Source organism: Ovis aries, chromosome 2 (genome assembly GCF_016772045.2).
Source record: "Ovis aries strain OAR_USU_Benz2616 breed Rambouillet chromosome 2, ARS-UI_Ramb_v3.0, whole genome shotgun sequence".
In the NCBI taxonomy this organism is placed as follows: Eukaryota; Metazoa; Chordata; class Mammalia; order Artiodactyla; family Bovidae; genus Ovis; species Ovis aries.
The window spans coordinates 242,489,406-242,506,086 of NC_056055.1; the positions used below are offsets into that span (position 1 = coordinate 242,489,406).

At 48.4% G+C, this 16,681-nt stretch overlaps 1 protein-coding gene across 2 annotated transcripts in view; it reads left to right on the forward strand.

Annotated features, from left to right (window-relative positions):
- The first annotated feature begins 13,617 nt into the window (after positions 1-13,617).
- IL22RA1 (interleukin 22 receptor subunit alpha 1) overlaps positions 13,618-16,681 on the forward strand; it is a 28,834-nt gene continuing 25,770 nt past the window's right edge. For both annotated transcript variants that reach the window (XM_004005119.6, XM_042244566.2), the window contains exon 1: positions 13,618-13,703. In XM_004005119.6, the coding sequence (XP_004005168.2) occupies positions 13,661-13,703 (43 nt within the window). In that variant the 5' untranslated portion in view covers positions 13,618-13,660. The remainder of the gene's footprint in view (positions 13,704-16,681) is intronic.

The window sequence follows — 16,681 nt, forward strand, 5'->3', positions numbered from 1 at the left end:
CCTGCCAGTGCAGGAGACACAGAAGACGAGGGTCCAACCCCCAGGTCAGGAAGATCCCCTGGAGCAGAAAACGGCAACCCGCTCCAGTATTCTTCCTTAAAGAATGAATAGAGGAGCCTGGTGGGCTACAGTCTATGGGGTCTCAAGGAATCAGACACAACTGAACCCATGCACAGTACCTTGAAAGGTACAACCGCTGGCATACAGGGCTGGCACCGAGTGGACAGGCAAAAAGGACTACTGACTGGAAGAGAGAGAGGAGATGGGAGGTGGTAGAGCTGAAGGATTGTCAGCAATAGGAGATGGAGCACAAGCTGCAGTTTCACTCATGTCTGACATTGATGACATAGCTTCTGGTTCCTTGCTGGAATCGGATGCATGTTCGTATCTTTGAAAGTTCACGGTTTGAAGATTCATACGTAGGGGCTTTACTGGATAAGGTCTTCAGTTGGGTCCCTGGCAGCAGACCAGAGACAAGGACTTGGGGTACACAGCAGTGCAGTGATTTCAGAAAGCACCAACAGGAGAGCGGAAGAGAGGGAGGGGAGGCGGCCAGTCCAGGTGCACGATCAGACAGGCAAGGCCTCTGAGCAAGTGGGACTCTGTCCTCCTAGGGAGCTTTGGGAGTTCAGTATTGGGCCCCCTAGATATGTTCCACTACCAGGGGCAGGAACTGGGGAATTTATCCACCAACCCTTAACAGTCCTGTGTAGAGAGCCACTCCCTCCCAGAGAGGTGCGGGTACTTGCAGTTGGAGTCCATCAAACTGAGGGCAGAAGATGAGTGCCACAGTGCTGCCAGAGCTGCGCCCACCACCCTGGCTGCTTACCTTTCTGCAACAACGGCCTACGGAAGGATATAGAATACCCTATGTGGCAGCCTTATGAGCCCAAACTCATTCTAGTAGCTCTCTACTGGGGAAGGGTCTCCCAGCTCCCACCAATTCTCCCTCAGGGTAACTTCTGAAAACCTAAACAAAAAAGAAAAAAAGCCCGTCATTTTACCAGCTAAATGGATTTATTCAGAAAGAGCAAAGAATTGCCATTGATGACATGCGATCCATGGTGAACAACAAGCGAGTCCCAAGAACAGGAGAGGAATGTTCCCTTATAGGGGAAAGAGGGGCCACTATAAACCATCTGTTGGAGGAAACTGGGAGTTCGAAGGATAGTGGCTCTTCATTGGCCGAGTGAGGACAGTCTCTCATTGGCTAGGCTGTTGCCAGGCAAAGAGAAATTCCTCCTCCCCCTGGGCAGTAACATAGTAGCCCTCTTCCTGTCGGGCAATGCAAGGTTATGTCTCTTTCTGGGGAGTCTGCAATTGACAGCAAGAGGTGGAGCAGGAGAGTTCTCCCTTCTGTCCTCCCAGGATTAGTCACTCAGTCATGTCCAACTCTTTGCAAGCCCATGGACTATAGCCCACCAGGCTCCTCCGTCCCTAGAATTCTCTAGGCAAGAATACTGGAGTGGGTAGCCATTTCCTTCCCCAAGGGAGCTTCCCAACCCAGGAATCAAACCCAGGTGTCCCGCGTTGCAGGCAGATTGTTTACTGTCTGAGCCGCCAGGGAAGCCCTTAAGCCCCCACCTGTAATCTATTATTTTCTGTAAACTTAGCATCTTTGACTGCTCGCTTACAGCTTCCTGGAGTTTATTCCTGTGTGCACAAAATCAAGCTAAAGTGATGGGAGTTTGGGGTTTAAAAAAAAAACCAACGACTTCCCTGGTGGTCCAGCAGCTAGGACTCCATACCCCCAATACAGGGGTTCAATCCCTGGTCAGGGAACTAGATCCCACATGCCACAACTAAAAAAAACCCCGTATGGCACAATGAAGGTAGAATATCACACGTGCAGCAACCCAAATGCAGTGCAGCCAAATAAATAAATATTTAAAAAAAAAACAGATGAGAAGTTATAGGTTCAGTTCAGTTGCTTAGTCATGTCCGACTCTTTGTGATGCCATGGACTGCAGCACACCAGGCTTCCCTGTCCGTCACCAACTCCTGGAACTTACTCAACTCATGTCCATTGAGTTGATGATGTCCATCCAGCCATCTCACCCTCTGTTTTCTCCTTCTCCTCCCGCCTTCAATCTTTCCCAGCGTCAGGGTCTTTTCCAAGGAGTCAGTTCTTCACATCACCTGGCCAAAGTATTGGAGTTTCAGCTTCAACATCAGTCCTTCCAGTGAATATTCAGGACTGATCTCCTTCAGAATGGACTGGTTGGATCTCCTTGCAGTCCAAAGGACTCTCAAGAGTCTTCTCCAGTACCACAGTTCAAAAGCATCAGTTCTTCTGTGCTCAGCTTTCTTTATAGTCCAACTTTCACATCCATACATGACTACTGGAAAAACCAAAGCTTTGACTAGATGGACCTTTGTTGGCAAAGTAATGTCTCTGCTTTTTAATATGCCATCTAGGTTGGTCATAGCTTTTCTTCCAAGGAGCAAGTATCTTTTTATTTCATGGCTGGAGTCACCATCTGCAGTGATTTTGGAGCCCCCCAAAAATAAAATCTGTCACTGTTTCCATTGTTTCCCCATCTATTTCCCATGAAGTGATGGGACCAGATGCCATGACCTTTGTTTTCTAAATGTTTATTTTTAAGCCAACTTTTTCACTCTTCTCTTTCACTTTCATCAAGAGGCTCTTTAGTTCTTCTTCACTTTCTGCCATAAGGGTGGTGTCATCTGCATATCTGAGGTTATTGATATTTCTCTCAGGAATCTTGGTTCCAGATTGTGCTTCACCCAGCCCAGCATTTCTCATGATGTACTCTGCATATAAGTTAAATAAGCAGGGTGATAATATACAGCCTTGACATACTCCTTTTCCTATTTGGAACCAGTATATTGTTCCATGCCCAGTTCTGTTGCTTCTTGACCTGCATACAGATTTCCCAGAAGGCAGGTCCGGTGGTCTGGTATTCCCATCTCTTTAAGAATTCTCCACAGTTTGTTGTGATCCACACAGTCAAAGGCTTTGGCATAGTCAATAAAGCAGAAGTAGATGTTTTCCTGGAACCCTCTTACTTTTTCGAGAAGTTATACCTCTGCCTAAATGAGTGATTCAGTTCCATGAATCAGTTACTCAAGAGATACTGGTTGCTGCTAGGGCCGATTTCTGCCCAGGGAGCCGCACCCCTTATGTCCCCTGCATTGGCAGGAGTTTCTTTACCACTGGCGCCACCTGGGAAGCCCTGTCACGGGACACGTGCAGCGCGCTCAGTCGCTTCAGTCGAGCCTCCTCTCAGTTCAGTTCAGTCGCTCAGTCATGTCCGACTCTTTGCGACCCCATGAATCACAGCACGCCAGGCCTCCCTGTCCATCACCAACTCCAGGAGTTCACTCAGACTCACATCCATCGAGTCCGTGATGTCATCCAGCCATCTCATCCTCTGTCGTCCCCTTCTCCCCCTGTCCCCAGTCCCTCCCAGCATCAGTCTTTTCCAATGAGTCAACTCTTCGCATGAGGTGGCCAAAGTACTGGAGCTTCAGCTTTAGCATCATTCCTTCCAAAGAAATCCCAGGGCTGATCTCCTTCAGAATGGACTGGTTGGATCTCCTTGCAGTCCAAGGGACTCTCGAGTCTTCTCCAACACCACAGTTCAAAAGCATCAATTCTTCGGCGCTCAGCCTTCTTCACAGTCCAACTCTCACATTCATGCATGACCACAGGAAAAACCATAGCCTTGACTAGACAGACCTTAGTCGGCAAAATAATGTCTCTGCTTTTGAATATGCTATCTAGGTTGGTCATAACTTTTCTTCCAAGGAGTAAGCGTCTTTTAATTTCATGGCTGCAGTTACCATCTGCAGTGATTTTGGAGCCCAAAAAATAAAGTCTGACACTGTTTCCACTGTTTCCGCATCTTTTTCCCATGAAGTGATGGGACCAGATGCCATGATCTTCGTTTTCTGAATGTTGAGCTTTAAGCCAACGTTTTCACTCTCCTCTTTCACTTTCATCAAGAGGCTTTTTAGTTCCTCTTCACTTTCTGCCATAAGGGTGGTGTCATCTGCATATCTGAGGTTATTGATATTTCTCCTGGCAATCTTGATTCCAGCTTGTGTTTCTTCCAGGCCAGCGTTTCTCATGATGTACTCTGCATAGAAGTTAAATAAGCAGGGTGACAATATACAGCCTTGACGCACTCCTTTTCCTATTTGGAACCAGTCTGTTGTTCCATGTCCAGTTCTTTTTTTTTTTTTTTAACTTTTCATTTTTACTTTATTTTACTTTATAATACTGTATTGGTTTTGCCATACATTGACATGAATCCACCACGGGTGTACATGAGATCCCAAACATGAACCCCCCTCCCAGTTTCCTCCCCACAACATCCCTCTGGGTCATCCCGGTGCACCAGCCCCAAGCATGCTGTATCCTACATCGGTCCAGGTCCAGTTCTGCTTCCTGACCTGCATACAGATTTCTCAAGAGGCAGGTCAGGTGGTCTGGTATTCCATCTCTTGAAGAATTTTCCACAGTTTATCGTGATCCACACAGTCAAAGGCTGTGGCATAGTCAATAAAGCAGAAATAGATGTTTTTCTGGAACTCTCTTGCTTTTTCCATGATCCAGCAGATGTTGGCCATTTGATCTCTGGTTCCTCTGCCTTTTCTAAAACCAGCTTGAACATCAGGAAGTTCACGGTTCACGTATTGCTGAAGCCTGGCTTGGAGAATTTGGAGCATTACTTTACTAGCGTGTGAGATGAGTGCAATTGTGCAGTAGTTTGAGCATTCTTTGGCATTGCCTTTCTTTGGGATTGGAATGAAAACTGACCTTTTCCAGTCCTGTGGCCACTGCTGAGTTTTCCAAATATGCTGGCATATTGAGTGCAGCACTTTCACAGCATCATCTTTCAGGATTTGAAACAGCTCAGCTGGGATTCCATCACCTCCACTAGCTTTGTTCGTAGTGATGCTTTCTAAGGCCCACTTGACTTCACATTCCAAGATGTCTGGCTCTAGATTGGTGATCACATCATCATGATTATCTGGTTCGTGAAGATCTTTTTTGTACAGTTCTTCCGTGTATTCTTGCCGCCTCTCCTTAATATCTTCTGCTTCTGTTAGGTCCATACCATTTCTGTCCTTTATTGAGCCCATCTTTGCATGAAATGTTCCCTTGGTATCTCTAATTTTCTTGAAGAGACCTCTAGTCTTTCCCATTCTGTTGTTTTCCTCTATTTCTTTGCATTGATCGCTAAGGAAGGCTTTCCTATCTCTTCTTGCTATTCTTTGGAACTCTGCATTTAGATGCTTATATCTTTCCTTTTCTCCTTTGCTTTTTGCCTCTCTTTCTTTCAAAGCTATTTGTAAGGCCTCCCCAGAGAGCCATTTCGCTTTTTTGCATTTCATTTCCATGGGGATGGTCTTGATCCCTGTCTCCTATACAATGCTACAAACCTCATTCCATAGTTTATCAGGCACTCTATCAGATCTAGACCCTTAAATCTATTTCTCACTTCCACTGTATAATCATAAGGGATTTGATTTAGGTCATACCTGAATGGTCTAGCGGTTTTCCCTACTTTCTTCATTTTAAGTCTGAATTTGGCAATAAGGAGTTCATGATCTGAGCCACAGTCAGCTCCCAGTCTTGTTTTTGCTGACTGTATAGAGCTTCTCCATCTTTGGCTGCAAAGAATAGAATCAATCTGATCTCGGTGTTGACCATCTGGTGATGTCCATGTGTAGAGTCTTCTCTTGTGTTCTTGGAAGAGGGTGTTTGCTATGACCAGTGCATTTTCTTGGCAAAACTCTATTAGTCTTCGCCCTGCTTCATTCTGCATTCCAAGGCCAAATTTCCCTGTTACTCCAGGTGTTTCTTGACTTCCTACTTTTGCATTCCAGTCCCCTATAATGAAAAGGACATCTTTTTTGGGTGTTCGTTCTAAAAGGTCTTGTAGGTCTTCATAAAACCGTTCAACTTCAGTTTCTTTAGCACTACTGGTTGGGGCATAGACTTGGATAACTGTGATATTGAATGGTTTGCCTTGGAAATGAACAGAGATCATTCTGTCATTTTTGAGAGTGCATCCAAGTACTGCATTTCAGACCTTTTTGTTGACCATGATGGCTACTCCATTTCTTCTGAGGGATTCCTGCCCACAGTAGTAGATGTAATGGTCATCTGAGTTAAATTCACCCATTCCAGTCCATTTCAGTTCACTGATTCCTAAAATGTCGACATTCACTCTTGCCATCTCTTGTTTGACCACTTCCAATTTGCCTTGATTCATGGACCTGACATTCCAGGTTCCTATGCAATATTGCTCTTTACAGCATCGGATCTTGCTTCTATCACCAGTCACATCCACAACTGGGTATTGTTTTTGCTTTGGCTCCATCCCTACGTTCTTTCTGGAGTTATTTCTCCACTGATCTCCAGTAGCATATTGGGCACCTAATGACCTGGGGAGTTCCTCTTTTGATATCCTATCATTTTGCCTTTTCCTACTGTTCATGGGGTTCTCAAGGCAAGAATACTGAAGCGGTTTGCCATTCCCTTCTCCAGTGAACCTCTGTCAGACCTCTCAACCGTGACCCACCTGTCTTGTGTTGCCCCGTAGGCATGGCTTGGTTTCATTGATTTAGACAAGGCTGTGGTCCTAGTGTGATTAGATTGACTAGTTTTCTGTGACTATGGTTTCAGTGTGTCTGCCCTCTGATGCCCTCTTGCAACACTTACCATCTTACTTGGGTTTCTCTTACCTTGGCGTGGGGTATCTCTTCACAGCTGCTCCAGCAAAGCACAGCCGCTGCTCCTTACCTTGGATGAGGGGTATCTCCTTACCGCCACCGTTCCTGAACTTCAACGTGGGATAGCTCCTCTAGGCCCTCCCTGCGCAGCCACCGCTCCTTGGGTTGCTCCTTCCGGCCGCCGGCCCTGGCCTCGGGCTCGGGCTGGCTCCTCAAGGTCACCGCCCCTGGCCTCGGGCATGAGGTGGCTTCTCCTGGCCGCCCCTGATCTCGGACGTAGGGTAGCTCCTCTCGGCCGCCGCCCCTGACCTCGGACTCGGGGTGTCTCCTCCCGGCCCCGCCCCTGACCTCGGATGCAGAGTAGCTCCTCTGGGCCACGCTTAGTGAGGCGGCCCGCAGCCGCCTGTGCTTAGTGAGCCGGCTCTAGCTCTAATCCAGCCTCAACGCCTGAACTGCAGGATGCAGGCCCTTACTTCTCCCGTCTCTGGAATTTGGCCTCAAAAACTCCTGCCAACTCAAACTTCCAAGTGGTTATTTATGACTGTCCTGATTGCCACCTCCTGCCATCTCCATGCCTGCATACCCAGGAGGCTGGTGTTTTATCAAGGTTTCTAAGGGTCCTCTCTTGATCCTTGGTTCCTCATTTTGTAACAGAGAAGACTCACTGCAGGAAGTGTCCTCTGAAACTGCCCAGAGACATCAGCTTGTTTAACCCTCCCAGCATCACTGAGAGTAGAGGCTCTTTTTCTCGTTTGTAAATGAGAAAGCTCAGGGTGAGAGCTTAAGCCACCTGCACACTGCAAGCAACTGGCAGAGCTAGGATTTGAACCTAGGTTTGTCTGCCCAAGGCCCATAATCTTTTCACTTCCTGCCTCCCAGGGTACATACAAACCTGTTTCCCCAATCCTGGCATGAGATGCAGGGTATTCTTAATGTTTTATGAGCAAGCATGACCTTGCTAGCATGTAATAAGCTGCTGGAACTCCTTACCCTGAGAGAGACAGCTAAAATTCTAAGCAGAGTCAGTGACTGCTGAGCTGAATTTGTGTTTGTGTCACTGGCAACAACCGGGTAGGGAATTCCAGGATGTCAGGAGAGGATTCCAACCTCAAAGTGACATAGAAGCAGAGGCCATTTGAGCCCCAGGGGCCCTTCAAGGACTCCTAGACCCCAGCCTCCTTCATAGACAGAGGCCCAGTGAGGGACCAAAGTCTACTCAAGGTTACCTGGAGTCAGGTGCAAGGTTGGGAGCAGACCCAGGCTCCCAACTTGGAACATCTAAGTCAATGTCCCTGATTAACACAGCCAGACTTGGAGGAAGATGACTCCAAAGTGAATATGATGCTTCTTTTCTTAAATAAAAGGCTCTGGGGTGAACTGTCACAGATTCATCCCTTGCTCCTCCCATCCACGAATGGTCAGAGACCCCTTTCAAGCATCTCACTGCTGAATCACCATGGAAACAACACTCCCCTCCCCCAAAGCACACCCCACTTCCTGCTAATGTTCTTGCTTCTACAGAACAGGTTCTGGCATCCCTGGGTGTTCAGAGAAGGGACAGAAGCAGGTCACATCCCTGAGTATTTGTCATTTTAGGAAATGCTTTTTCCACAGCTTAGGGGTATTCCGCAGCCAGTATTGAAGCCCTGGCCAGCTCCCTCAGCACATTCATTCGTCCGGCAAATATTCCTGGGTACCCGCTTGGTATCAGCTCGTGCAGGATACAAGTTATATGCTCTGTTCCCCAAATGGGGAAACAAATAATGTGGTGAGATACGTACCAGGTTGGAGGAGAGACGGGGCCGTGGGAGCTGCGCCTCCTAATCTACCCAGGTGAGCTGATCACAAGGGGAAGCCTTCCTGGAGGAAGTGAGCTTGAGAAGCAGTCAAGAATGAAGAGGAATTAAAGTGGGATGGACATGGTGTTCTGAGCAGTGGGTACAGCTTGTGCAAAGACTCAGAGGCAGGTCAATGCAAGGTGTAATTGGAAAATTTTATCAGAGGGAAAACACGTGCATTTTTCTGGCTGTCTGAGTCAAAGAGCTAGCAAGGGCAATCTGCTGAGATAAAGGTCAGTTCTGTAAGTTGGTGCTAGATAGCTGCTCTGTAAAGGATACAGAGAGAGTACAGAGGAGGGTACCGAGAAATACAGGGGGTGCTCTGTGCGCTCAGAACATTTTCTTCCTCACTGGGGAGACAAACACCTTAAACCTGAGAGGCCAGAGAAGGAGGTCATCTAGGGGGCATCTCCCAGTGGTCCTACCTTCTCACTGAATACCCACAGCAACCAAGTGCAGCCCATCACAAAGTCGGCCACACCTTCATGGGGAGAGCTGCTTCCTTAAACCGAAAGGAACTTGCCTCTTTAATACGTCCCCTTACTCTGTACTCTGGTTTTCCTGTTTGGAGGCAGTTACCAAAAAGGGGCTAAACCCTTCTCCCTGCAGCAGCCTGTCTGATATTTGAAGATGACGCTGGCACCCCACTTTGCCCCTGCCAGAGCCTCTTTTTTCCAGTCATAAACATGAGCGCAACTCAAGAATAATATTGGACAATGCCAAGTACCCAGCAGACCAGAGTTCAAGAAGGAATTTTTAAATTTTTAATTTTGTATTGGAGTAGAATTGATTTATAATGTTGCTTTTTTTAATATATAGTGTTGCTTTCATTTCAGGTGTACAGTAAAGCACTATAGCTATACATATACAGAAATCTATTCTTTTCCAGATCCCCCTCTCGTGTAAGTCACCACAAGAGTATCGAAGAGCCACACTGCAGAGTTCCTGGTGCTATACAGTATCTGCCTGTTGATCATCTATTTTCTATTTAATAGTGCATATATGCCAAGCCCAGCCTCCTAATTTGTCCCTCTCCCCTTTTCCCCTTTGGTAACCATAAGTTTGTTTTCTAAATCTGTGAGTCTGTTTCTGTTTTGTAAAAAAAAAAACAACTTTATTTGTATCATTTTTTTAGATTCCAGGTGTAAGTGGTAGCATATGATATTTGTGTTTCTTTACTAGGTATGTAATCTCTGGGTCCATCCATGAGTTATTTCATTCTTCTTTAAGGCTGAGTAATATTCCATTATATATATTCATATTTATACCACATCTTCTCGAAGGATTTTTTTAGAGTGAATCTGTGATGGTCTGGAGCTGTTGTGAGCAGAGAAGAAACCATCCCAGCTGGCTGTGAAGAAAGGGGTCTCTGGTTGAGGGAAAAGAAATCCCCAGAGACGGGTCAGCCCAGACAGAGGCACTTCAGCGGCCACTTGCGATGCGCTGCCACCGTACTTTTCCTTAATGTTTTGTTGTTCAGCCATTAAGTCGTGTCCAACTCTCTGTGACCCCATGAACTGCAGCATGCCAGGCCTCCCTGTCCTTCACTACCTCCCGGAGTTTGTTGAAACCCATGTCCATTGAGTTGGTGATACCATCCAACCATCTCATCCTCCGTCGTCCCCTTCTCCAACTGCCCTCAATCTTTCCCAGCATCAGGGTCTTGTCCAACAAATCAGCATCAGGTGGCCAAAATATTGGAGCTTCAGCTTCAGATCAGTCCTTCCAATGAATACTCAGGGCTGATTTCCTTTAGGATTGACTGGTTGGATCTTCCTGCAGTCCAAGGGACTCTCAAGAATCTTCTCCAACACCACAGTTCAAAAGCATCAATTCTTCAGCCCTCAGCCTTCTTTATGGTTCAACTCTCACATCCATACATGACCACTGGAAAACCTTAGCTTTGACTAGATGGACCTTTGTCGGCAAAGTGATGTCTCTGCTTTTTAATATGCATCTAGGTTGGTCATAGCTTTTCTCCCAAGGAGAAAGCGTCTTTTAATTTCGTGGCTGCAGTCGTAAAATAATATATTTCCTATAAGAACTTTAGAAAATGCAAATGAGCAAAGGAAGGAAAATAAAAATACATTTAATTCTACTACCACCCAGAGATAATTCCATGATTGTTTTCATCTATATCTCTCAGATTTTTCTCTGCGTGTGTATGTGTTTTAACAAGCCTTACATGGTGCATAGGTCATGCTATGCTTCTTTGTGGCCGGTTCACGGGATGTTAGTTCCCCAACCAGGAACTGAACCAGCACCGTTAGCAGTGAAAGCGCAGAGTCCTAACCACTGTACACCAAGGAATTCCCCAGGCTTCTTTTCATTTAGCAAAATGTGGTGACCCTTTACCTGGGTCACAAAACAGTTTTCTCCAGCGTTGTTTTGAAGGCCGCGTTCATCCTGCAATGGATGGACTTAACAGTTATGTGTTTAACCAAACCCCTAGAGTCAGATGTGAATGCTGTTCTCTTTTATTTTTTACTATTAGAAATGATGTCTGGATGTTCCCAAGTTCTTTAACAATCCAGGTGTCTTCCTTGTCATTAGTAGTCCCGTAATCATAGTCCAGCCTAAGTATGGGGGGGCCTAGTTCTCTCACAGATTCCTTCTTCCAGGTGTTTCTGAGAGTCCCCAAGGAAGACTTCACTTTCCACAGACCTACAGGCTTGCAGCCGGTCCTCTCATCCAACCAGCCCAGATTATTCCAGCGACTGCTCCTTTCCTGATGAGCCCTTCTTGGCATTTTTGTAACTTGTTTCTCTGACCGCAATCTCCCCACAACCCCTTGTCCCTAAAGTCACCAAAGGCCCTATAGCCATCATAGTCCAGGCAGGAGCACAGAAACCTCTTGAGTCTTTCAAACCAAGAGACTTTCACATAAGGGAGTTGGTTGCCCAGGTGATGAAAGAGCTGAGAATTCACTCAGGAACTGAGAAGCAGCCCAGAGAGTCACCACAGCAGGAAGTTGCTGCATCCTTTGAACAAAAGGCGAAAATGGAAGGAGATGTTATCAGAGCCCAGGCCACCTGACAGAAAGATGGTGGCGGCTGCCTGGTTGGAGGCAGCGGGAGCCCCAGAGGAGACACTGCCTTTGGGGGAGGCCACTCAAAGTGGAGGAACAGGGGGAGAAATCCCCTGACTCCTCTCCTCCAGCTCACCTGTCTCCCTCCAGTGCCTCCCAAGGCACTGAACCTAGCAGGAAGCCGTTGGCAAAGGAGTCTGGGAAATACAGTTTCCTGCAATTAACAGGACAGGGCTGGCACAGTTCAGTTCAGTTCAGTTGCTCAGTCGTGTCTGACTCTTTGCGACCCCATGAACCACAGCACGCCAGGCCTCCCTGTCCATCACCAACTACCAGAGTTTACCCAAACTCATGTCCATTGAGTCTGTGATGCCATGCAACCATCTTATCCTCTGTTGTCCCCTTCTCCTCCCGCCTTCAATCTTTCCCAGCATCATGGTCTTTTCAAATGAGTCAGCTCTTCACATCAGGTGGCCAAAGTGTTGGAGTTTCAGCTTCAATATCAGTCCTTCCATGAACACCCAGGACTGGTCTCCTTTAGGATGGACTGGTTGGATCTCCTTGCAGTCCAAGGGACTCTCAAGAGTCTTCTCCAAAATCACAGTTCAAAAGCATTAATTCTTCTGCCCTCAGCTTTCTTTATAGTCCAACTTTCACATCCATACATGACCACTGGAAAAACCATAGCCTTGACCAGATGGACGTTTGTTGACAAAGTAATGTCTCTGCTTTTTAATGCGCTGTCTAGGTTGGTCATAACTTTCCTTCCAAGGAGCAAGCGTCTTTTAATTTCATGGCCGCAGTCACCATCTGCAGTGATTCTGGAGCCAAAAAAAAAAAATAATAAAGTCCCAAGCCATGCCTTAATTCCCCCAAAACACACCTTAACTGTGGCTGTTTAGTCAAACAAATTTTACCAAGGACTCAGAGCTGACAGAAAACAAGTACAACACAGAAAAGAAAAACTTAAATACAGATTCCTGGCCATCGCAGCCTCCTACATCCTAAAACCAAGGCCCCTATACCCTCCCTGAGGACCCAGCTGTCCTGCTACAGGACTCAGCCAGCTGTTGTGTGACGGGGGCAGGCCAAACTCTCCACAGAGGCAGAGATCTCTGACAGTGTCCACCCTCATCAGAGTCCAGGCCCCTTCAACCTTCTCTTGAGGCCCAGTGAGAAGGGGAAAATCATTGCCTAAACACCCATCCCAGTGGATATCATGTAATCCCTATAGATCCAGCTGCACATGGTGAGACAGCTTGGGTGAGCAGTTTGAATCTTCATGGTCCCCAACCAAAAGCCCATTCCTGAATTGTGCCCCCATCTCTAGCACAGTAGAAAGAGTCACTGAAATCTCAGATCCTTTTTTTTTCCCCAATGTTTTGCAGGTTCCAAAGTCCAAAGGCTCAAGGTAGGAGGGCCTGGGCTTCTCACCCCCAGCAGCCTCTCTGGGTAGAAAGCTGTTCCCAAGCCCAGCATGCATCATGGCGGACCAACGTCAATACATAGCACAAGACACAAGCAAATACATTTATCTCTTCTTGCCAGAACAAAACCAAGGAGTCTAGCTTTTCCTCTGCTTCAAGGAACATTCCAGAACATATCTTCTGCTCCTGCCTCTGCTCTAGTTGCTTTCCTCAGGGTGAATCCCTGTGGATGGAATCACTGGGGCAAAAGGTGGTTTGTAAGTTACAAGCTTTTGATACCCAGTGCCAACTTGCTCCCAGATAAGGCTGTACATCATGGATTATTTTTGTCTTTTCTGCCTATCAGTTCCCTAATAAAGCACTGAAGAGTATTAGGATGAATCAGCCACTGGACCAGATAAACAAGCCAGTCCGTCACTGTTGCTGTTTTCTGCAATTAGGAAGGGAACTCCCTTGGGTCCCGCCCAGGACCTGGAATTCCGAAGCACACGGACCAGGCACCTTTGTACCCAGCTCCCCACTGCCCAGGTCCCACCTTTCCTCCTTTCCCCGCCCTCGTGCCTGGGTGGAGCCAGCTGCCAAGGCGCCAAAGCTTCTCAGCCCTCCCTCTGGGCTCAGTCTGGGGTAGAGACCGGAAGAGGGCCCTGTGCCTGGCCCCGATGAGGACACTCCTGACCATCCTGGCGGCGGGCTCCCTGCTCGGTGAGTGCCCATCACCCTGCGCTCAGACGTGCCCCTACCCAGGAGCCGATGATCAGGGCTGTCCCCCCCCCGGAACCCCATCCAGCCCCAGCATAACCAGTCTCAGTTTCTTCTCTGCTGGGCTGCACTGGGAGTTTCTGAGGAGAAGTAGATACCAGCTCAGGTTGCTGAGAGGGGTGGAGAGGGTCTCTCAGATCTTGGGTTCTTCCAGAGACTAAACTGACCCTCAAGACTCTCACCCGTCTGAATCTGTGGATGCTCCCACCTGAGCGGATGGAGAACTAGCTTGGGGGAGACGGACATCCTTGGACAGCTCACATCTTTCCGGTAGAAGCTGTGCTTCTCTTCCTCTGCTTCTGGCTGCCGCTGGCCTGACATGGGGAGGTGAGGAAGCCTCAGGATGGACAAAGCTTGAGTCCGGCCATCGCCTCCTTCCATGCTCCCCAAGGGAGCCTCTTCCAGCCCCTTGTGCCAGACCTGAAAGAGCCCTTTCTCACAGAGTGCTCAGGTCTGTTGCACTAATAGGTCTTCAAACACCAGCGCTCTTAAGAAAACGGGACTCAAGGGCATAGTCTTCACAGCCAATAAAGTAGAGTCTTTGATGTATGGTTATGGAGAACTTCAGGACCAATGCTTGAGATCCTAGATTGTCTCTCTGCTCCCTGAGATGTTTAATAAAATTCAGGGAACTTTCTGAGAAAGTGAAAGCATAGTCCCAGCTGAAGAAGGGGGAGGGGTGGCCGCTGCAAGGTCCCTTCAAGCTCAAGTGCAGGGTGAAGGCCATAAAGGGCTGGAACTGCCAGCCCCTCCAATACTGTGCCTGCTGTGTGCTGCGCAAATCCACGGGGCTTCCAGCTGCTGTCCCAGCCCTCCAGTTCACCCTCCCCTGGGCATCAAGCCGGGCATTCCCAGCATACTGAATTCATGATAAGTTCAGGAGACTTGATGCTTCCCCCCCAAGAGACCCCAGATCTGTCCCTCCAGACCCCCGCCCATCCTGGCTGGGGGCCATCGGCCCTTCACGATGTGGGACCCGGGGGTACCTGCCTTTAGGAAGTTGTTAGGAGTCTGTAAGTTCACTCTGGAGACCCACACGCCTTCTTTGGAATTCTTTGGCTGATTTCAGAGCAAGTTGAATGGCTTTTGCTTGTTCGTCCTTAACTTCCCAACTGATTGACGTAGAGTTGTTTTTCCTAGCAAATGCAAAAACTTCCTTTGATCAGACCTCCCAGGCTGTCAATCTCTAGACAATACACGTCTCCCCACGATTTCACAATGTAGACTTTTACCCAGGAGGCACATAGATGTCGTGGGCTGAGGAGCCGATAATGAATTCGAGAGGGAAAAGGAATGAGTAGGCAGGAGAAAAGGGGGAGATCTTGTTAGCCCTCAACAGCCCCTAACAGAGCGGGGTCTGCCAAGGTCCACCCACCTGACTTCAGGAAGCCAACTTCACTTCCCTCTTGGAAAGGGGTCCCCGTCTCCATCCAACCTGGGCCCTTCACCTCCCTAGCATGTCCCAGCCTCAGCCACCTGCCTCCTCCAAACCCACATGGCCCACCCAAGATACCGACTCCAATCAGACCCTCCCCCAGCAGACCATAGCTGAGCCCACCCCCGGGCACACCCTGGCCTTCTCTCAAATCCCTCTCTCTTGCCTGCTCTTGACCTCACCACCTTGCCTGAAGTCACCCTTGAGTTCTGACCTCAAGTGGGCTCCCTGCCTCAACTTAAGACCCAGTTCTGAATCCAGGACCCCTCCCTTGGTGGCTCAGATGGTAAAGCGTCTGTCTACAATGCAGGAGACCCGGGTTCGATCCCTGGGTCGGGAAGATCCTCTGGAGAAGGAAATGGCAATCCACTCCAGTACTATTGCCTGGAAAATCCCATGGACAGAGGAGCCTGGTAGGCTACAGTCCATGAGGTCGCAAAGAGTTGAACACGTCTGAGCGACTTCTCTCACTCATTCCGTTCAGTGAGTGCATGCTCAGTCACTAAGTCATGTCCAACTCTGTGTGACCCTATGGACCGTAGCCTTCCAGGCTCCTCTGTCCATGGGATTCTCCAGGCAAGAATTAGAGGAGGGGGTTGCCACACCCTCCTCCAGGGGGTTTTCCTGACCCAGAGACTGAATTCGCAGCTCTTCTGTCTCCAGAATTGGCAGGCGGCTTCTTTACCATTAGCACCATCTGGAAGTCCCTTGCTCCAGAACAGACCCCAGTTCTGCCAAGACTCAGATCCAAACAAGATCTCAGCCACACCGTGGGACTCAGCACCATATCCATCACATTGGCTAGAGGCAGGAAGAAACCCCCGGCCCCTAAGACCCCAGTCTAGGGGTTCTGAGAACACAAAGAATTCTGCAGTTGCTGGGACTGCCTGATCCACCCAGATTCCAAGAGGGATATGGCCTTAGATTTAGCAGACGGATACACAGCAGAGTTGGGCTATCCTGAGATACTTTCCTTTCCCCACAAATGCCTCCCAAGCCCATGGACCCCTCTTGCAGAAATCCTGTATGGAGTAAATAACTCTCCACTCCCTCACTCTCTGGACCTTCTGGCAGTCATCGTCACTGACTGGGTTGGGGGTGGGGAAAAGGCACACATCACATCAAAGACACGTGCACACAGGCCTCAAGGCCTTGACTCAGCTGGGTCTACACCTGTCTATTTCCCACCCCAGCCAACCAGGCCCTCTGAGCATGCGCAGAGCCAGCTGCCACTCTGGTTACCATTTTCCTGTGCTTTCCTCCTTCCCTCAGAGCAAGCTGGGAGGGCTGAGAGCAGATCTATAAGTCAAGGGCTCTCATTTACAGTGAAGATTTGCTTCAGGGTCAATGCCTCCTCCTGGGTCCTCTTCTTGGGGCTCTGGCCTTTGCTCCGCCTTCCTCGGCCCATTGTATCTGCCCCCAAAAGCAGGCTAACTACTGTGACGAGTATTGCACCCTGCCTCTCTGAGCCTCAGTTTTCCTCATC